This window comes from Meleagris gallopavo, chromosome 5 (genome assembly GCF_000146605.3).
Source record: "Meleagris gallopavo isolate NT-WF06-2002-E0010 breed Aviagen turkey brand Nicholas breeding stock chromosome 5, Turkey_5.1, whole genome shotgun sequence".
Taxonomy (NCBI): Eukaryota; Metazoa; Chordata; class Aves; order Galliformes; family Phasianidae; genus Meleagris; species Meleagris gallopavo.
Window position 1 is genome coordinate 8,168,275 of NC_015015.2, and position 22,675 is coordinate 8,190,949.

At 35.4% G+C, this 22,675-nt stretch overlaps 1 protein-coding gene across 1 annotated transcript in view; it reads left to right on the plus strand.

Annotated features, from left to right (window-relative positions):
* Window positions 1–11: 11 nt before the first annotated feature.
* The window catches only part of LOC104910984 (myotubularin-related protein 13-like), a 32,286-nt gene continuing 9,622 nt past the window's right edge, over window positions 12–22,675 (plus strand). Inside the window, exons 1-4 of the mRNA XM_010710938.2 lie at window positions 12–106; window positions 5,860–6,064; window positions 8,296–8,405; window positions 9,862–10,011. Coding sequence (XP_010709240.1) covers window positions 62–106; window positions 5,860–6,064; window positions 8,296–8,405; window positions 9,862–10,011 — 510 coding nt within the window. The 5' untranslated portion in view covers window positions 12–61. The remainder of the gene's footprint in view (window positions 107–5,859; window positions 6,065–8,295; window positions 8,406–9,861; window positions 10,012–22,675) is intronic.

A 22,675-nucleotide genomic window follows, 5' to 3' on the forward strand; every position in this document is an offset into this window, starting at 1 on the left:
TTTTAAGTTGGTAGCCTTTGAAGTTGAAAGAATTAAGGCTGATGAAGGTAATCCACCAAAAATGATAAAGCATGTTAGAGAACTTGCAGAACAGCTCTTCAAAAATGTAAGTTTACCTATTGCACTTCATAATTGATAACACTGAAAATTCAGTTTTCTGAGATTGATTCAGTGTCTGAGAACAGAAATGAGTGCTTGTAGTTGTCATCTGCATTATAACTAAAGACTTGGGAACTTGAAATCTCAATTTTGTATATTAAGGAAGTTCAATATATTAATACCGATTTATTAATGTTAATAATAAATTACCAATATCCTACTGCTATTTAGCACAGTTTTTTTCATGTGTATTCACTAAATATATATTAACTGTTATTTTCTCTGCTGCAACCAAACAAATCTCCTATCATACTTCAACAGTATACAGAAAACTGTATATCCAGTTTGGCATAGTATATTCTTCCAGCAGATGTGCCCTGCTGTGTAACCCAGGCCCCTGGTTTCTATGTCCAAAAAGTGTTAACTATTTAACATCTTACGGGTTGCTTCTTGGACTCCTTGGGTTTCCTAGAATACTGTTTTCAGTTTCATTCTTTCCTTCCTATCATGCCTTTATGTTGTACAGTGCTTTTCTAAAATCCCTTAACATTCCATTAAATAGGGTTTTTTTAATTGTTTACTTGTTTTATTTGGCATCAGCTAATCTATGTCCTCGTCATATTTCCTGTCGTTGTTCAGACTCAACAAAGCAATATCTATTTTGCAATCAGTCAACACCTTTATCACCCTATCTTCTGTATCCCACTTCCGCAGAACTATAATTTACAACTGCTCTGCTATAAAAAAACACAGAAATTTCTAACTAGTGCTAAATTCTGGGCTTTTTTTTGCCTTTTTTTTTTTTCCCCCATAATGTATTGTCTTTGAGCATTTCATCAGTGTTAAGGCAGTCTCTGTTTTTGGTAGGATTAATATATTTAACATAGTAAATCCAAAGTTTTACAGCTCTTGCACATGGCGGTCTTGTGTCTGTAGATTTTGGGTGGAAAATGCATCTATATCTTTTAAATGGTGTGTATGAAATGAGGCTAGTCCAGCTTTCAGTATTGTCCTTGTTTGCAGAATTTGTGTACCTGTGTTCAGATATGGTCTCTCTTTTTCCCACCCTCCACTCTTTCTCTTTTCACTCTTTCTCAGTTTCCTCCGAAATTGCCAAATGACCTTTCTACATTTTTGAATGAAAGGATTTATTTAGGCTTATACACCATACTCCATGGCCGCTCCTGCTGTGCTTCTCTTCACCTTGTCTGCAATTATGAAGAGGAGTTTTGTGTTACGTGGTCAGACCCAAGTCAGAAGAGTTGTTAGAGGAACTGTTCTGTTCACATTGATTGTATTGTTTTACTAATTCTACATAATATCCAAGAACATAGTCTGGGAGGTTTCTTGCCTGCTGTTTTAAAATATTGCATTTTAGGTGTTTATTCATTGAAGAGAGCTATGGGAAGAATAAAGCTGTAGTATATTTTTCAATATAGTAGCGATATTATATACATTTCAAGTGAAGTTGTGTTAAGATGGAACTTTAAAGTCTGTGAGCATGTTTAGTAAAGTGTCTTCTCAAACACAAAGTATTTTGTAAGTGGAGGTATTTTTGACAGCATTACTTAGTGGTTACTTAGCCAGGGTACAACCATCAGTCCTAATCCATGCTTTCAGGGAAGTGCATGGAGTGACTTAAGTCAGAGGTTGGAGCTGTGGTTCGAAGGAAGCTGTTGAGGAAGAAAAGCTAACCAGGGTACACTGGTCAGCAGGCAATGGGTGTGCAGGCACTCAGGAGTTGGGAAATGGGTCCTCTGTGTTGTCTGGGTCATGGTGTATGCATGCACTGGAAACAACCGATAACTGTCACTGTTAGACCTCTTCTGCTAATAGAAGTGGTTCTGAATTTTTCATCTGCATTCTCATACACTAACCAGGTAGAGCTGATGAATGTGAATGATGCACAGCAGATTGAACCATGTACCCTTTCTTGTAATCTCAGTACAAGAGCATAAAATTAATGGTAGTGAAAGAAGAAAAGTTTAAAACTTCTTTCATGTCATTTTCTGCCAAGCTTTATGTAGGGAATTCTGTTTATTTAGGTGCATGTTTGTTGCAACTGGATGTCCAGTTTTTACAACTGAAAGGGAGTTTTAAATGTGCTTTTTGGGTGTCCCTTCTCTGGAGGCGTTCAAGGGCAGGCTGGATGGGGCTTTGAGCAACATGGGCTAGTGAGAGGTGTCCCTTCCCATGGCAGGCAGTTGAAACTGGGTAATCCTGGAAGTCCTTTCCAACCTAAACCATTTGATGATTCTAACTGATACATATGTTAACCTACCTTGTTTATATTAGACATTAGAAGAGACAGTAAATGCATCTTTCTGAACTGAAAACATTTCACATTTAAAAATGTGTAGGAAATGTTACTTTTTTTCCGTGTTACAGAACATAAATGTTAAAGTATCTTAACACTGATAATCTCACACATATGTCTTAGACTTATTTAAGTGAATATTCCTTTGGAAAATGTATCGGAACATCAGACAGGAGAATATTTGCTACATACCTTAATTTCATCCATGAAATTTAATCTGTAATAAAGTGTTACATATTTCATGGTACACCTCCTTGTACTATACCATTCTCTTTCTGATAAGTACTGATGGAATCATTTTCTATTACAAGTTAAAATTATGAATCTTGAAATTAAAGTTCCTGAATAGGAGTTATATTCTGTGCCACTTACTTAACAGTAATGCTCTATATATAACAAAATGCTGTCTCCAGATTTGGGTCTTTATTTCAGGCTAACACTGACAGAAGCTTTATTGATTGACAGTTCTACAGTATTCATGACCATTAGGTTTATTAAAAAGTCCATGGGCAATATTCAGGTAAAACTAGTCTGGATCTTTTTGGTTTGATGGTGGAGATGTGTAGATTCAAATATGCAGAAGGCATGGCAGAAGAAAACGAGGAATAGCACGCCTAATTTTCAATAAAATCAAGCTATATTTCAGAAGATTGGGTTTGTTCCTGTTTGTTCGTTTGTTTGTTTTTTTACAGTGCTTAGGGCTACAGTGTTACAAGCATATGATTAGTGTGGTAATGTCCCATAAATACAGAAAAAATCTTCCAAAATATAATTGCTATTATGATTCTGAACTATTACTGACAAAATGGGGAACATTTGTATTTGTTTTCTAGTCTGTGTGTGTCTGTGTGCATCTCTCTCTCTCTGCCTTTCATAATGAAAGAACCTACTGTATATTTACAACTTCTCAGTTAAATGATTTCTTAAAATAAGTATCAAAAATCATTCATTTTCATTTGTTCCCATGATAAGATTTACTTATACTGTTGCAACTGATGTGATACTGCTTCACCACTAAGTCAATGACTTCAGAAGTCACATTTTTAATAATTATACATCTTTAAATAATGTACTTTGGTAAGCAACATTGTTTCCAAAAGTTATGCTTTGAGTGATCTCATTTTAATCTCACTGCATGACGTATTCTAATCTTATTCCACAGTTTTAATGATCACATAATCAAGAATCACAGAATGGCCATGGTTGGAAAGGACCTCAAGGATCATGAATCTCCAACCCCCCTGCCACACGCAGGGCCACCAACCTCCCCATTTAATACCAGATCAGGCTGCCCAGGGCCCCATCCAGTCTAGCCTTGAACACCTCCAGGGATGGACCATCCACAGCCTCTCTGGGCAGCCTGTTCCAGCACCTCACCACTCTCTCTGTAAAGAATTTCCCCCTGACATCCAACCAAGATCATTATCTTGTAGCTGTAATAGTCTAAATACATATGAGAAACAAAGTTTGTTAGGGAGAAATAACATTTTTATTATTCTAGCTGGTACAGGTGGAAAATCTAGACAAGTTTTTGGCATCTATTGCTTCAGTAGTTGAAGACATTAGACCTACGTTCCTGATCTGTGTATCATTGCATATGCAGAGCTGCCATTAGCTTTGTGATGTCCAAGATGAAAGTTACTCTTTCTGTATCTTCCGTCTGGATTTCTCTTGTCCATGAAATGGAATTTGAAATAATTATTTTTCCTTTCTTTCTTTTTCCCATTTAATATCATTTTTTTACCCCCTGTTGATCTTGTGTTTCCTTTCTCAGCCTTGCGTCTCCTGGCATCTGCTACTGTCATCCTAATAGCTAGATTTTTGGCTTGTTACATTAAACTCTCCACAAAGAATTTGCACAGCTAAGTAGCTGGTTTGTTTTTCTGCATCTGAGACCAAATCTATCAATTTTGTCTCAAATTGACGTATTCAGTCTCCTTGTTGCCTTTGGCTTCTCTAAATGAAAGCATCAGGCTAACTGCTAGTTTTGAGTTTTATTGCAAGCTGGTTGTGCTTGTATAACAAAAAACTGATTGATTGAATGGCACTCTTTGGCAGCTGTATGTAGCCAATTATAAGGAGCAGCGTAAAGTAAAACTGATTAAGTTCAAATATGACCAATGACAACCCCTGGTATTTGAATGAAGAGAAGAAAATATATTGTTTGATTTGATTGGTATTACATTGCTCAAGACACAAGATGTGATACTCTTAATGGTGGTAGAAATTTTGTGTTGCATTTAGATCTCTGCCATATTTTGGAAAAGGTAGTACCTGAAGCCAGAAAAGAGACAAAAAACCAGAAAAGATTATCAGCTATTTGAGGAAAAAATAAAAGAAATTCTGGATTTTCATACTTCACTGTCCTTAGGATTTCTTTCTGGGAATTATATCTTACATATGCTGAAATCAATGTGGAGGCAGTAAAATGAAATGTGGTTTGTAGTATACTCAGTTGCTGACCACCTGTGACAAAAGATGCCACAAATGCTGAAGAACGTACTGACACAGTACAAGAAGTATAGTATCACACATATAATCAGCATCTCTGTTGTATGATAGAGAGCACTTATGCTCATCTTTGGTATTGCACATTAATGTCAAGATGAAGAAAATTATTAGAACAATTATGCAGTAGCAGGTGGAGCAATTATTTTGGTGAAACAAGGCAGTGAAAACCTTAAAGCAAGGGTGAAAATTTTGTGCATATTATACTTGCAAAGATCATAAAAGAATGAGTGAAAAATCACTGTAGGCAAACTTTACTTTTCACATTGGAAATTTTGTCTTTTGTCAATGATTGAAGTCTTTTCTGTCTGTTGAGAACACTTCAAATCTGTTGGGACAGCTTCCTTTTTTTTTATATATATATTACAGTTTCAGTCCATCATTTCCTCTCTTTGATCACCTGTAAATCTTTTGTTTCTACTGTGTAAACAGTGAACTGTATAACATTTTTATGATACATACAGAAGATAGAAAATTGTTACCTAGGGAAATAGGACAGTAGTTTCAAACATGATACAAAAATGAATTTTCATTTCTAGATTTGACAAAGATGAGAATGTTTCTGATTACTTGGTGATAAGACTGTATATTATAATATTTTTAAATTTGTCTCTATTCAGTAGGATGATTTTTCTATCTTCTACTTAAACTGCAAATATTAAGTTGCATAAAAGCAACCTAAGTTAAACTGTGATTTTCTTTTGCTCTCTTCCTTTTTTGAATTACATTGAATATTGACAAAAATAATTTTATAAAAGCATTTAAGGAGATTGGAAATATTATGTTTAATGAATCAAGGATTATACAAATTTCAAACATGTCATTAGTCATCTGTGTTAGTTGCTTAGTCCCTCAGATATGACAGGTAATAACAGTGATAAAAATGGTTGAGACAGCTGGTAATACAAGTTAAAATTTTTGTCTTTGGCCTGCAGGAGAATCCCAATCCCCACATAGCATTCCAGAAAGTGCCACGGCCCACGGAGGGCTCCCACTTGCGAGTTCACATCCTCCCATTCCCCCGGATCAATGAGTGCCGGGTACAGGAGCTGCTCCAGGAAGGCCTTGCAAGGAGTCAGGGTGCCCCCACTGCCACTAGAGGGGACAAGAAGTGTGTTGTTCCAGCAGGTCCACCTGTTGGTATGTTTACTTGTTCCATGACTTCTACTGTTTCTCATGTTTTGAATGTATGATCAGCATGGTTGCAATGTATTGCTCCCAAGAAAAATACCAAGTTGTTGGAATTTATTCAGAGAAGGGGAACCAAGCTGGTGGAGGGGCTAGAAAACAAGACATATGAGGAAGAGCTGGGGAAACTGGAGTCCTTTAGCCTGGAGAATAGGAGGCTAAGGTGAGACCTTCTCTGTCACTCTTTACTACTACCAGCCAGTCAAGGGAAAGGACGATTCCATTCTGCTCTGCACTAATCTCACCTCAGCCAGCCTTTGCAATTCTGGATGCTGCAATGTAAGGATGTAAAGCTATCAGAGAGCCTCCAAAGGTGGAGTACAAAGGAGGTGAAGGGTCTAGAGAGTAAGATATATGAGGTCCTTGGTTTGCTCAACCCAGAGAAGGGGGATGCTGACGAAAGGGCTTTATCTAAAATGTGTCTACATATCCTTACCTAAATATAAAGAGCAGATGAAGAAATGTTTTACATTTGGTTTTAATGCCAGAAAAATTATATTCATCATAATCATATTCATCAGTCTGGATGATGGCATAAAAAAGTGTATTCAGTAACATGCAGGATACAGGAAGGTAGTAGAGCTTGTAAAAATTATTCAAGGAGGGATTTAGAATTGCAATTTATCATGGAAAATTAGATGACTGATCTCTGTTGAGTGTCCTTCTCTATCCTTTTTCTTCAAATAATGTATTGCAGTTGCATGGGCATGCTTGACTGACTAGGCAACATTTCTTCAGAAATTCATTTTGGAATTATAATAGGGCAAACATGACCCAGCAATGTCAAACTATTGCAAAAAAGACAAACATCTTAGTAGGATGTATAAACAGGAGTACAATCAGTGAACCCCATGAAGAAATCCTTTCATTGTAGTCTGTATCCATTTTTGGACACTGGAAGATCGCCTGCGTTTTTGGTTGTGTTGGAGGGAGTCCAGAAAAAGGCAAAAAGAATGACCAGTGGCCTGGAGAATGTGACGTGTGTGGAAAGATGGAGAGTTGTTTAGACTAAAAATCAGAAGACTGAGGGGACACATAGTAACAGTCTTCAATTATGTAAGATGCTGTTAAAAAGAAGGGGATAATCTGTAGTGATAAGAATTAATCCATGTAATTACAAACTGAAGTTATTTGTCAGGGAAAACTTGGTAAATTGAAGATTGTGAGTCATTTGAATGGATTTCTTGGGAAGCCACAGAGTCTGTTATCACAGAACTTTGGGAACTTATTAGACAAACAAGAGTAATAATATAGAGTTGATCCTGACTTGGGACAGTGGGGATGAACTAGATGGCCCCTTGTGACCTATTTCTCTTTGGATTTGTGTAAGAAGAGGATAAACTCCATTTACCTGCCATTGCTTTTGACTGTATCTTTTGATCTTATTGTCTTATCTGCTACTTATCTGTTATGTTCTTTAAAAGTGTTTCCGGGCTAAGTACAAAAAAAGGTTTCCTTTCTTAATGAGCATATATTTATGTCAAAACTTTACATTTTTTCAAATAACTTTCACAGCCATATTCCCAACTATCATTAGTGTCAATGTCCTTGTATACTAGGAGCTCATTATCTACAAAAGAAGGAACTATTCTGCAATTATAGTCTATTTACTAGATTCTTAATTTTTTTTCTTGAAATTCACAGCAGATCACCATGTTAAGAAAATAATCTTTAGATCCCAGCAAATTTGTATCTAGAAAAGAGAATACATTTTTTGGATTTTATTTCATGTCATTGGATTCTTGACATGGCTGAAGAATTCTTTTAGAACAAAGTAGCTATCTCCTGCCTGATTTCTCCTGTGAAATGTACAAAGCTATATGGTTTGCTTTGGAACAAGTGTGTGTGTGTATATATACATACATACAGATGTATTTTATATCAATTTCTATGTATTTATGGATTTCGTTAACATGTTAACTTCTTCTGGATTGGAATCTTGTTGTGCCTATAGAAAACCAATGGGGAACATCTACTACTTTAGTTAAAAATCAGAGTGCTCTCATGCAGGTGGCATTGAAAAAAAACAGATTCTATGTTTACATACATATATGCTTACTGATAGTATTTGCTTAACAGAATAGAATAGAGGGCACATTGTTTATTTTTAAGAACTTTCTGGTATTCTTTGTGGCTATTGCAGAATACATTCATACATGCATATTCTTCTCTTTTTATGTTAGTTTCCATAATGGAAAAAGGAAGCACGGTTTTCAATAGTGCACAAAGGTTGGAAGTTGTTAGAAACTGCATCTCATTCATTTTTGAAAATAAATTTTTGGAGACTGAAAAGGTAATAAAATTAAATTTTAACTTTCTTAAATATGCATAAATTCTGCTAATGAACAAAATGGAGACTGACCTTTGCATAAATTATTTTTTGTAGTCTTATATTTCAAACTATTATTTTTGTAATTTAAGTGATGAAGTAAATGATAAAATGAATAATCTCAGTGCAATCTTATATGTAATATGAGGCAAATAAATTTGGAAACTTGAATGCGTAAATTTATACGGCCATTATGAATAGTATTGTCCACATGATTAATTTTTTTAAGAATAATTGTGTATTGATCTAACCATGTTGACACTGAGGCATGTAAACAGAAGATATATACAAACATTCCACTATGTGTCAGCCAATGTTCTTTCAAAATTTTCATCCTGATTAATTCTGCTGTTTTTTAAAATCAGTAGTTTGATAGAACTCAGAGGTAGATGTCAATATTTCACCTCAGTTTTTTCTCAGATGTTTAAGTTGTTAACATCCTTATTTTTTTACATTAAAATGCTGTCCCTTTTTGTAGATTCTGCCCATAGAATTTTAATATTTCTATTCCAGAGTGATCACTCATATACGTATTCAAACTTGATTATGCATCTGAAAATGGCAGTATAATTATTTTCAGAAATTTTTGGATTTCTCAGAATAGTTTCATCTGTATATCTGTGAGGTTGCATAACTCAAGACGTGAACCAAGAAACTCTAGTTTCCTAAGATAGCCTATCCAAATGCAGAAGAGAAAAATCCTAATAAAATGTGTAGCTCTCTTTAAAGAGTTTTGAATGCATGTGTTGCACAGTAGTTTTTAACCTCGTTCAACTTGCAGTCAGCTAGAAAATTTCAGCAATATTTTCTGCCTAGAAAAGTTGTCCTTTGATAATCAGCTGCCTTTTGTTGTTTATCTTTTGCTGTCTATTAAAACTACTCTAAAGGGACACAGTTGATAATCACTGAGGTAGCACTTGCTACATCGTTAAATCGTTGGTATAAATATTTTATTGGCCCTAATTTAGGGTAAACTTCATAACAGTCTTGTGGCTCAGTGCTATGAGTGGTATGCATCGTTTAAAACCATTTGTCATTCACTGTTTATCAAAAACCATGCTAGCTGGCCTTGATATGCGAACTTAAGACCTAGCCTGGCTGGTACAGATACAGCATGTGCTTTCATGCATAGTAATCCACTTCCAATTTCCTGTTCATTTTGTGCCTTTCTATAGTCACTTGTTTCCGTTTAGAGATGTAGATGAGAGATGTTGTTTTATGCACCAGAAAAAAAAAAAACATGGTGGAAAGTAAAAATTTTACTTGTAGTCTGATTTTGCTTGAGTCTATTACATGAAAATCTGATATTCAAGTCTGAAAGGCATTCAGATACTATGACTTGATGTTTCCTGATAAAGAATATATGATTCTCATTGTTTTGCAATTTCATGTTAGTGAAGTTAGATTTTCTTTTCTCCAGACCTTGCCTGCAGCTCTGAGAGCCCTAAAAGGGAAGGCAGCCCGTCACTGCCTGACACAGGAATTAGGCCTGCATGTTAAACAAAATCGAGCGATACTGGACCATCAGCAGTTTGACTACATAGTACGAATGATGAACTGTGCTTTGCAGGTACAGTGTGGGAAGGTTTGGTTCTTTGTCTTTTTGTTACTGTGTTAAGTAAAAATCGTTTACAGTGATGTGGAGAAGCAAAATTGAATTATAGGACCACGTACTACAGTGAGGTGGCTGATATTAGGTGAGAGTGACTTAACACATTTTGTAGTTGGAAGGATAAAGGAGAAAATGCAAAGATCTATACTGAAATACTGCATAGTATGAAAAATAGAAAGGAAATTGTTTCCATTCTTATTAATTTAGATAGCATTTAGATTCAGTATTAAGTATTGAAGAAATTCATAATAGCTTTACATACTTTTTTATGAATGGTGTTAACTTTTCTGGGTAGTTTTCAACTACCCTAACATGTATAACACCTGCTGCACAGTTTAGCAAAAGGTAAGTTTTTCGTCTTTGTTGTCACAAGTGCAAACATATTTCAAGAAAAAAATAAACCTTCCATTATTCATAGTTGTAGCTGTGCTTTTCTATGTTGTGTCAGAAACTCACTTTCTTTGGTGTTTCAGTTAATCTATTAATTTATTCTACAGATAATTTACTGGTAAGTAAGTTATAAACTTTTTAGCAGGTAGCTATGAGAATAAAATATGTGTATGACTTCTTTTGATCTTCATTTGATTCATTGTTCTGATTTAACCATATGATAAATGTAATGTTGCACCTGCTATATATTCTGGAATCATAGATTTTCCTTCAAATCAGAAAACAGAATTTTCTAGACGTACCGTACCACAAATTTTGGTCCTACTCTAGAAGTACTTCTGAGGGGGAAAAAAAAAATCAGAATTTTAGACAATAGGAAGGAAATACAAATGTCTTTATTTGCCACATCTTAACAGATAGAAGAAGAAAATACTGAGTTGAGGAAATTTTCTTTTCTGAGGAAAGAAGCACTGACATTAACTTTTAATAAGGTCAGCAATTGCAGTTTTTCTGTTTGTGAAAAATAAATGTTCACTCTAGAATGATTTTAGTTCTTCTGGGGTCTTCAAATCTTCATAGAAATGAATGTCTGTAAAGTCATACTGAAGTAAAATAGAATGGTTGTTATTTTTCTTAATAAATGTAGCAAAATCAACTCAAATCATGCAGAGGAAACAAATATATGGATTAAGGAGGCACAGGGAGGGGTTATTTTTTCCCCCTTTTTTTCCTCTCCTTTTTTCCTGATAATATTTTTGTATCTTTGAAATATAAGATGGAAATTTCCATTTCTCAGTAGTAAGCTTAGCCAATGTGAAAACATCTGAACTCTTGACACTGGGCAGCTAGTTAGTATTCACTACATCCACTTTTATGACATATGAAATTATTTATTAAGATAAAAGCTTGATTTATAATTTGTCTGTGCACTTTGTTCAGCTGTATTATTGGGAACAATATATAAATTGTGACATTTTTGGAGCTTCTCTATATCAGTTCAAGACAAAAATATATTATTAAGAACATAGTTAAATTTGTCCTTGCTGCAAAGAGTCTCAGCAAGTCAGCATTTTGCTGTAGAGGAATGAATCTTGTTAGCTGCAGGTCATGAGACCAAGGAGCTTAAACAGTGTCTATTAGAAAAATACAGAAACTTGATTTTAGAAATGTGATCATAACTGAAAATGTAGTCATGCTTTTATTTAGAATGCCAAATTAATGATGATGGAATTTTGGGGGAGTAGTCTGCAATATTGCTTACAGAACTATTTGAATTGTAAAAACTGTGTCCTTGAATGTCCTGTCTCAGATTTTTTTGTTAACATTATTGCTTTTTCCGATTGGTTTCTCCAAAATAGAAAAAAATATTGTTATTACCATGGGGCATATGGCAGCAAATATGAAAGCTGTGAGGAAGAGAGGACCCAAGGGGCATAGGTCATAGTTTGGGCACAGTCCTGGCACTCAACTGGTCTTGCGGTATGCGATGGGTTGAGTGGGATGTGTATGCAGTATGTCTCAGCTTGATGGTTTTCCCTGGGTCTTACCTGGGTCATTTCCTCATGAGATAGGAACTCTGATGTTCCCCAGCCAGCAAACCTCTGCTACCAATAATGTGAATTGTTAGTAATAATGTGTACAGATTGGTTGCTTCTCTAAGTATTTTTTGAATGTAAAACTGTATGATTGGCATGTACAAAAATCTTTGTCTTACTGGGAACAGTACCACATATTACAAAATCAGGAAGATTGCATTCTTATAGTTTATTGCCCATCTCTCCATTGCTGTTCAAGATTTTCCTGGTTTCTAGTATCAAGTTTTTTTATGTGTATTGTCTTTTTTTTCCTTTTAATTGAATGCACTTGCTTGCTTTACTTGAGTCTATTAAAATAAAAGTCAGATACCTTTACAGAACTTCTATCATTTCAGAACTTTTCATGACTTGATTGATGAAAAGTAGTATATTAACACAATGCTGATAATAATCCCACCATGTATATAGTTGCTTGTTTCTAGTCTCTTTATACCTGGTGTGACATGTTTGCTGCTATAATGCTTGAAAATAGACTAAGACAGAGGAATAAAATACTCATAACATTGCTTCAAGTTAGTAGCTGTTTTATTTCTGTGAAATATAAGTTATGTTGTAGTTCCACAAGTAGCTGATCTCTAAACATTTTGCAATTGGGAGGAAGGGAAGAAAAGGGTATTTCACTGCTTTCTGTAGAGATGACAACACTTGTGCTTGCCAGATCTCTGGCGTTTGTCAACATGAGTCTCTCAGTCCAAGTGTGGCATTCTTTTCAATTATTCTTCTTTAGCCTATTTACTGTTTGAAAGTAACAAGCAAGACCTTGCTGCAAATTTTCAATAGGCCCATGGTATATGGAATTGTACAAGAAAACTTAAGATTAATTTACCTTCTTTATCAAGTGCAGAGTTGCATATCAAGCTGTATGGTAGATGTTAGACAGCTGTACAAACACAGTGAAGATAAGTTATGATGCAGCGAGTCAATACTGCAGTGTGAAAAATGTGGTTTACTGTTTTCTGTTTGTGTTTGTGAAGTGCTGACCATCTACTGCTGCTGAAATGCAAATGTAAGAATTATTTCTGATAATTCATAGTAATATAAAAATCACAATGTCATGAAGATTCATTTAAGCTCACTCTTTCGGGGTTGATAGTCATTGGCCAAGCGCTAAAAATGTTACTTTCATTCTCTGAGTAAGAATTCTTCCCCTGTCAAATCATGCATTCTGACAAGCATTTAAAGCAACCTGTACTACAGCAGTGGTTAGTATCTGTGATAGCAGAAGATAAATGTTATGTTCTTTTCCATATGTTATCTAACTAAATTACTGTTAAAAGCCATTTATGTTAACATATGGGTTGACAACTTATTCATACAGGTAGCGATATAATGTGAAAAATGTGAAAATATTTCTTTAGACATGGTTTCTGTGGCGTTTGCTTTCTGCTGTTGTGGTTACCTCAGAATAATTTGCAATTACACACAAATTTCTATTTTAAGGTTTTCATTTTCTCCAATGAAATATTTTTCATTATTTTCACATTTTTAGAAAAGGCTGCCAGTACTAATTGTTAAGGATCTAAAAAGGCTATATTTTAGCAGAGGAGTGCTTTTGCTATGTAATTATGTTTTGTGCAATAGGTTTTATTGTTAATGCAGATTAAGAAATAATGGCCAAAACCATGTTGAGGTCAATTTTTCATACTTAGCCATTAATTTTTCTCAGAATTCAGTTTTGCAAATACTGTCCAATAACAAGAAAGATTTTATTACTCCTAAGAGAAAATCAACCATGTGTGTGTCATATGATTCAAATTCTTGGCAATATAAAGGTTAAATGAACTAGCATTTCTCATATTTTATGTTGAAAACTACATTGCCAAACATCTTTCTTTGGAGGGTGATAGGAGGTCTTTCTTTCAGCCTTTTATTCCATGGCCTGCCGTTTGTTATTTGGTTTGTGTTCCTGGAAGCAAGCGCTTTCAGAAATGATGGTTGAACAGCAGCAGTATTGTAAAGTATTTTAAGGTATTTCAAAACAGAGAAAACATTTCACAAATTAAAATCCTGGGAGTTTGAGAAGGCTGTGCTTAATTCTATTAATTAATCAGTTCTTAGCAACTAGATCTTGGTGTTATATAAATTACTGCATCCTGCTGCCCCCAGGTTTGGTGGGAATGCCTTTGTCTGGGAGTGGGCAGCAAGTGGGGGCTTCTCCTCAGGGAGAGGCCCTGTGCAGTGGGCACCCATGGAACTGCTCTCTACCTGGCAGCTTCCAGTCCTTGCTTCTGGTAAGCTGAAGTAACTCTGTCTTCTGCTCAATCTTATTACTTCAGTACAATTATTACACGGTAGGAGGTGTTTTTGCTAATAAAAGTATCAGCGGAGATACTTGAGTGCAGGCGCTGCTGGCTGCTGTGGCTGGTTGCCGCCTTGCTGTGGGGCTCTGAAATGGCTGGGATCAGCTGCGATTTTACATGGCATTTCCAAAGCAATGTAAACGTCTTGAGGGAAAAATACAGAATATAGAGCATCCCAATGGCAGATGGCTGATCTGTGGCTATGTTGCATTGTTTTCGGTCAGATCCTACATGGCTTGCAGATAGGTTAATAAAAATGAGACACCCTTTCACACTTGGATGTTGTGTTGAAAGCACATAGCTTTGTGGAGCTTGGAGTGGTATGCTCTGACTGCTCTTAAGTGTTCATTACTGTTAATTGCATCCTTGTGGTTGCTGCACATTTCTAATAACTCTGTGTTCTAAATGTTTTTGGTCGTCTTGATGAAAAGCAGACATGTGCATGTATTCTACTCACTGTTGTAAATAAAATAAGTCTGGTTTAGGAATTGTGTTACACTGCTGTGTAGTGACTCTGGAGCTTGTTCATCAAAGAGATGAAAGGTAAGTGGTTGGTTTTTTTAAAGATGCTTCTTGATGTTTAAAAGGGTAGGCATTTTGCTAATAAAGCAACTTATGTGAAATTAGTGACTTCTGTTTTCACAAGTTTTCCATTTATTTCTTCCATCTTTTTATTAAATATAAAATATTTGTATTTAGAATGTTATATATGTATATAATGTGTTTTTCATAACAAAGACATAATTCAGTGTAGATTTGTTTATAATACTGTTAAGCACACGTACATGCACTTCATCCATATTGTGTCACTTTTTATATACATTAAGAAAGAAAATATGATGTAGTATTGATGTTCAGTACCCAATCATTGAACATACTTCTGTGGCATCCCGTATGGACACGTGCAGTGGCTTTAGTTCAGTCTTTTATTACTGAAGTGAAGGGCAAGAGTTTTTCTGTCTAACAAGGTCTCTCTGGTCTTCCACACATCACATTCTTTCTTGGAAATTTGCATCAAAAAGTTGCCAGTCTGCTATAAAATAATCATCTTTTATTTATTTTTCACATGCTGTCATTTCTAAAACAGAACATTATAATATATTAGAAGTCTTCTAATCATTTGGTTGCTACGATGTTTGTATAACCTTTGGTTTAAACAATTGAAATGTTGGCTGCTTGTGTTCAAAAACTGAAGTGTGATGTTGAGATAAATACCATAAAGTACAGCCGAGTTCTGGGTTTTGTCAATATTTTGTGTAAACTTTCACAAATGCATTCATATGACACAAAGTAATGAACATATGTGGCATTTTAGAATGATTTTTTTTTTTTAAAGGTAAAAAGGCTTAAGGAGTAAATTTCATTACAGTAATAGATGTATCTTTACTGTTACATATAAAGAGAAATCTATCTAGTTTTAGAACAACACAGAAAAAGTTTTAGGCCAGATTTATTACCTATGTGAATTGGTTTTTAAGATGCATGCAGAAATACCACATATGTAAGCTACGGTGAAGATCAATAACTCCTTGCCATAAGCAGATGAGGGATAGGGAGAAGCTATAGTATGATAGTATGTACCGAAGCAGTGAAGTATTTAGAAGTAACTTCAGGTTATGATCTAAAAGAAACAAACAACCTTGCTCCACTCCCTCTAGTCAGTTTCTTCAGTTCTTAACTACAAAATTCCACTTGGGAGCTGGGGATTGGAATTTCAGTAACACATTTAACAATCTAAAATTTTACAGTGTTTGTGAGAGTAGAAATAGAATTAATTTCATATGTAGATTACTTGTCTTTAGAGGACAAAGTTAACTTACTTTGAAATTAATGCAAATTTCTCTGGTCGTATAAACACTGTGAAAAACCCTTGCTTTTGCTGTTAATTGAGCAAATATCAATTCAGAGAATGCATATGCCTAAATAAGTTGCATAGAATTGATACATAATATTCTCTATTCCTTCCAGGTGTATGGAAGAGAGGGAAAAGGTTTTTTTTGTATGGGAGCATTTTTTTTTATTTGTAAGAGAACATATGTTAACGTAGGCAAAACTCATGGACTAAAATAGCCTCTAATTTACTGTTTTTGGGCCAAGCTAAGGATTCTAATTGATTTCATTGGAATTTATTCCATTTTATTTATGAACTTAAAAAAAAAAAAACAACCACAATTTAAAGGAGAATACTTATTTTAATTGACTATTTTGGAGCCTTGCCTTTGTCGTTAGGGAATAGCTGAAATAGTAACCATATGTGGTTCTGTTTAAAAGCCACAGACCACAACTACAGTCCTGTTAACACAATTTGTTACTTAGCCTCTGAATTATATGTTTAAGAAAGTCATAGATCTGGGTTCTAGCTTGATTATGATAGATGGCTGTTACCTTCACAGTCTCCTATCCATTTCACCTCAGCCTCTACAGAGCTGATTGGCATGTAAAACATAGTTCTGTTAATAAAATTGACAGTAGGCTTGCAATGTTTTATTTTTCACAGCCTCTTGGGCATAGTGGACCAGCAGCATGGATCAGAGACATGAAAGCCATAATTACAGAGCATCAGAAACAGGGTGCTGAGATGTATTCAACTTTTTTTATTATCTATATTTCAATGAACTTAAAAAAAAAAGAGATGCATTCTGTAATTTGCATTTTATACACGCTCATCACAAAGAATTGCTCAAGGATAATTTGGTATAAAATACCATATAGCAAAGATATTAATTTTATTGATCTTATGTAACTTCTAGTACCACAACGAAGGCAAAATGTACATATGAAAACAATAGGCATCAGAACTGATTCACTTAAAATCAGTCATGAAAACTTGTCTTGCAGAAACATGAAAGATCCTACCTGAAGTCTAATCGTCATGCCCTTGGTAGTTTTCATTCCTGGCTTCACACCTGTGAAGTGTGGAGCCTGGGAGCATCCTGTGCTTTCTAGTAAGAACAAGTGTACTAAAATAAATGAGTATTCTGATTATCCAAAAATTCACCTCTTTTGAGGTCACTTTGGAAACTCAATAGAGAACTGCCTGTTCTTCAATATGGTTTTCCACAAGAGCTTGGGAAAAATAGTGGATCACTCAGAAAACTTCTGGGTACAGAAACAAATTTTTTTTGATGTCACTATCCATTCAGACTTTTATCATTCTTCACTAATGCTATTAAATATTGTGATTTTTTTAGAGATGAGAGTTAGGATTTGTTAGGGAGAGGGGGTCTTTTTGCTATGTCTGGTTAAACCAGGTCATATTTAACAAACGTACCTAAGTCAACATGTTTTCTAGATGTATGTTTCTTCCACAACAGTTCTAAAACTTTTAGCTTCACTTACAGATATATACATTTAAGGGAGCATCAGGAGAAGTAAGGATGTTTGCATAGAGAGGGAGGGAGAATCATCTGCTCACAGTTACCTCTTGGTAAAGGGACTCTTCTGTATTTTACAAAAAAACAACCAATCAAATAACAGCAAACTGCTTAAATCTCCTAAGTCTATTCTTACCTGATTTTCAAGATTAAAAAAATAAAATAAAATAGAATGAGTGTGTTTCTTAGCTTTCTTGTTAATAAGAGATTGACTTTAGAGGTCCTCAGGGGTAGCTGAAATTCTAGTGGAGCCTGTAGTCTCCATGGTAGTGATGAAATGTCATTGGCTACTCAGGCAACAGCCTAATAAGAAAGTAATCTTGAACAAATTAGTTTCCGATGAAGTCGTTTTAAGTCATAACCTAAATATGCTCAAAAATCTCCAGTAAAAGTTTTCCTGAGAGAAACCTTTCCAAAAATTAATGGTAAGACTCAATACAACACTTGATCACGGACATTATATGAGCTGCAAAACCTGCTTGTACCATACCACTGTAAAAACATGACTCTATCACAATTTTGTATAAATACATAATTATTTAGAAATAAAAACTGAAACATTTAAGTAAAAATTAGTTTGGCTGGCAGTTTTGAGTTCAGGAAGAGACACCTGTGGAATCTTGTTTTGTATACCTTTCTTTGTCTCCTATTTCTTCTTCTCTACCATTTGTTTCAGCACGAGAGTGCCTCTTTGTTGTTGTTTTTGTTTGTTTGTTGCCCTTCTTGTTATTTACTTTCTCATATTTAGTGTAGAATCTTAGAATAGCCCTGATAGGGAAGGACATCAAAAGGTCATCAGGTCCAACCTGCAGCTGAGGATGTTGATGTTCTGTGTGTGAGATCAAGACACCAGATATGTTCTCCCACCAAGTGGGGTTGAGGACAGGGGAGATTAGTCTGTTTTCAGTTTTCCAGGCAAGTGCAAGAAAGCATTTTGAGGGTGTACATTTCTGAGCTTTGCTCTGAGGAGCCAGGACTCACTTTCTGTACATTCAACAGCTTGCTCTTCTTCACGCTTCAGAAGTTCTGTGTTCTTCTTACTACATTTAGCATTCACCATTTAGCAGCCATTTAAAAATTAATATTAAATATCTTCCATTTATTTTATTATCACTCTGTAGTGATTTCTCCAACTTAATTTTTTTCTCATGACTGCCAAATAAATTTCTAATTGTTATTACAGAATAGTTGTATCTTTGTTGACAGCGTTTAGGAAGTCACTTGTATAATCAATGAATATAAAGATGTTACAATTATGAAATAAGAGTTTGGCTAAACAGGCTATGATAACAAAAAGAGAATAGATAGAATGTTTACCCACATCCTGGGCTCACTGCAGAACTCCAGAGAAGGGGATCTGCAGAAGAGATCCTTCCCCACTGGCAGTCAGCTCTTAAATGTGTGTAGGAGAGGTGGAGCCAGGCTCCACCCCTTCCGGTAGCTCAGGAGAATTGCCTTCACCTGTGCTCCCGTGGCTGACTCATTGCTCACCTCAGGTGATCAATCAGAGGTTCAGGCCGTGATTCACTAGTTACCATACATCACTGCATCAGTATAACATAACCTAGAAGTCTGCTGTTCTGTAACTTTCTGCATTTTACATTAATTTAACACTTCTTCATATCTTGTTTTGATTCACTATTTACTTACTAGATGTATATGTTTTACAGAAATGTTTGCAGTACAGTCAGGTTCTGCAATAATCATCTAATGATTACCAGCATTATGGTATTACTCTGTAGGTTTACTTTCTGATTACTGGTAAGCTAGTTGACAGGTGGCATACTTTTCCCAGTACTTTATCTGTTCCAATCCTCCTGCCTCCTCCCACCCTGAGCTTCCTCTTCTCCAGACTGAACATCCCCAACTCTCTCAGCCCTCCCTCATGTGTGAGATGCTCCAGCCCGTTCATCATCTTTGTGTCCCTGCATTGAACTCTCTTCCAAAATCAGGCATTCACTATGTTTACATATGTATGTATTTCTATGAATGTATATGCACCCAGATGAAATACTCATATTATTTTAGGTATTGATAAAAGCTTCCAATCGTTTGATTTTGTTATGAGTTTGTTACTGCTATAAGATAGCATAACCCATGTTTTTGTTGTCTGCTGAAAACAATTGTGTTGGCTGAAGGGATGCTAACAAAATAAAAATGCAGCACATAGGGTATTCCTGTATTTAACTCATTCATAAAGGATCTGAATCCAACATTAATACTAAGGTATTTTCTAGAGATTTTCATTTAAATAAGATGTGCAGCACCCCCATGTTATTGCTGCAGTGGTGGTAAATTTTGGCAGACACTTGGCTGTCATATTTAAAGTCAGTTAAAAGAGTCATATACTTTGAAGACAGTAGTGACAATGTATGCTGTTCAGTTCTTGCGCCCATAGTTCAGTTCTTGTGCCCATAGTTCTTGTGTCCAGAGGTACTACTGCAATTGCCATGTTATGCTGTCTGGTACCTTTCTAGGCTGATTAACCTGTTTACATACTGCATGCTCTCAGAACAGCTTGAACTGCATGTTTCTATTCCTTGTATGTTAGGACACCAAAGTGGAGTATAAATGCTTCACAGCATTCTAAACTTTGGATTTCCTGGTGCCATGTGGAAATCCCAGAGAGAAATATTAATATAAGAAATTTTAATACTGAAAAATACATTCACAATTGCCAGTTCAAAATTGTTTTACAGTTTATTCTGTTGTCTTTATTTCTCTCTCACAAGAAATAATAAAAATTTCATAGGAACACTGTTCCCACTTGCCATACTTGTTATATTGAACCACAAAAGCCTGAGATTTCAAATAAAGCCTGCATCCGTATGAAAGAAGCTGCTGTACATGCAATGGAAAGTACAACCTGTACACTTAAAGCACTTCACAGTAAGTTAAATGAAACATCTATATTCTCCTAAGATTTCTTTCCTGTAGCTTAAACACTTCTATTAGAATGTATATATTTCACTGATGAATGTTATCTTAGAAGAAGCAGTGCTGTACTAAATCAAGCAGCTCTTAAAATGTTTGAATCTCTTGAGCTTTCCAGGCTTTTCAAAAACATTCTTCCTTGCTCATGCAGATTTGATGTCTTAATCAAGATGGACATTGCTCAGCAACATGCTACATTACCATGCCCAACATATGTCCTTTACTTTCCCACATTTGCTTTAGTTATTGTTATCTGTGAGCCATTTAAACAACCTTTAGTGACCAGAGTTATATAACCATAAATTTGTTGTTGGTTTCTTTTTTGCCTTAAGTTTGAGTTTTGAATTGAACAACTTGTACAATAACTTTTATTAAAGTTGTTAAAATGTAGCTACTTTCTGAAATTCAACAGAAAAACTTACATTGTAGTCTGTTAAGGAGCTGAGAAGTCTGGCTGCAGGGTTGGCAGCGAGAAATTTAGGTTTCATCAAATTCACTAGTGCAACTAAGGAAATGTCATTTGTGCCTAAGCATGTGCCTAGGACCTTACTGACTTTCTGAAGATTCACAGCCTTGTAAGAGGCAGAATTACGACAAAAAAAATCTGCTTCCAGCAGCTGACACTTGTTTTGTGAATCAGAAATGGAGCTGCACCAATGAAGCTGATCCAAAAAAACTTCTTCCATAAGCAGCTGGTCATTGTCATTCTTGTTGTCCTTTGGTGCAGCTGTATACAGACTGATATCTCTGCCAAAACTGTAGCAAAGTGTCTCAGTACTATCAAGGTTGGTGTAGAAAAGCTGAAACTGTTTAGCAACAAGATGTCAAATACAAATGCACCTCAAAAAGAAACTCCACTTCTCGCAGTTTGTAGGAGAAGCATGGCAGACATGTACGTGTGTTCCCAGAAGCAACTGCCAAAAACCCGTGGATGCAATTGGGATGTGCATATGTTTGTGTGCTTAACTGTATGTTTATATGTGTATATATATATGTAATTGACACCAGCTTTCTCTTTGGTGATTTTTTCCTGTTGTGCATAATTATTTACCTTTATGTATTTACTTAGTTTTTCTGGGTGATTTTCAGTTCTGCACTCTCCTGACAGTTCCTTTCCCATGAACAAAATTCTTAAACTCTCCAACTGTTTTGAATATATTTTTAAATAAGATGAGAATTTTTAGTATTTTTGACTTAGTACTAGATAGATATTTTTTCCTTTCTTTTCTTCCATAAGTCTTACCTGTTGTATCCAACTCTACTGTTTATTTCCTATATTTCTTTAAAAAATTCAATATTGTAGGTCTGTTAACTTCTCCTGCCAGTTGATTTTCTTATAATGCTTTTCTTTCCTGATGTCAAGGTACTTCATAATATTTACATTTCCTCTAATTTTGAGCATCTGTTCCATTCAGCTTCAATATTATGTAGTTTACCTATTCCTTGGAACTTTCTATACTCTAGAGAGTCTACAGCAATAAAGCAAGGTAATCCATTTTGCACCTTTTTCTGAATCTTAGAGCATGGTCTTACTTTGACAGGTTTAACGCAGCACATGATTCCAGGTGCTGTTCATACATAGCCTACACTTTTGCACAGCATATCCCATACTCAAGACTTTGCACTTGTCTTTGTTGAACTTGGTACGTTCTTGACAGTCCCATTCTCCAGCAGATGCTGGTTAATAGCAGTCTTCCCATTCAGCTATTTAGTGCTCCCTCAAATTTGTTATCATTGGTAAACATGATTAAGATGTATTTCATGCCACTTTCCACTTTTCATTATAGAGTATTTGCCACAATATCAGCTCCTGAAAACATGACTCATGACTAGATCTCCTATTTAACTTTAAGCCATTAATCACTGTCTTTTCAGTGACGGTCCAGTCAGTTGTCCACTCACCCATGTGAAACATCTCTCCTCAACCTGTCTACTATACCAAAGGAGTCCATGTCAACAGTTCTGCTAAAGCCATGGTAGCATACTGTGTATCACTCAGATGCAGAGCTTGTTATTTCATCAGAGATGT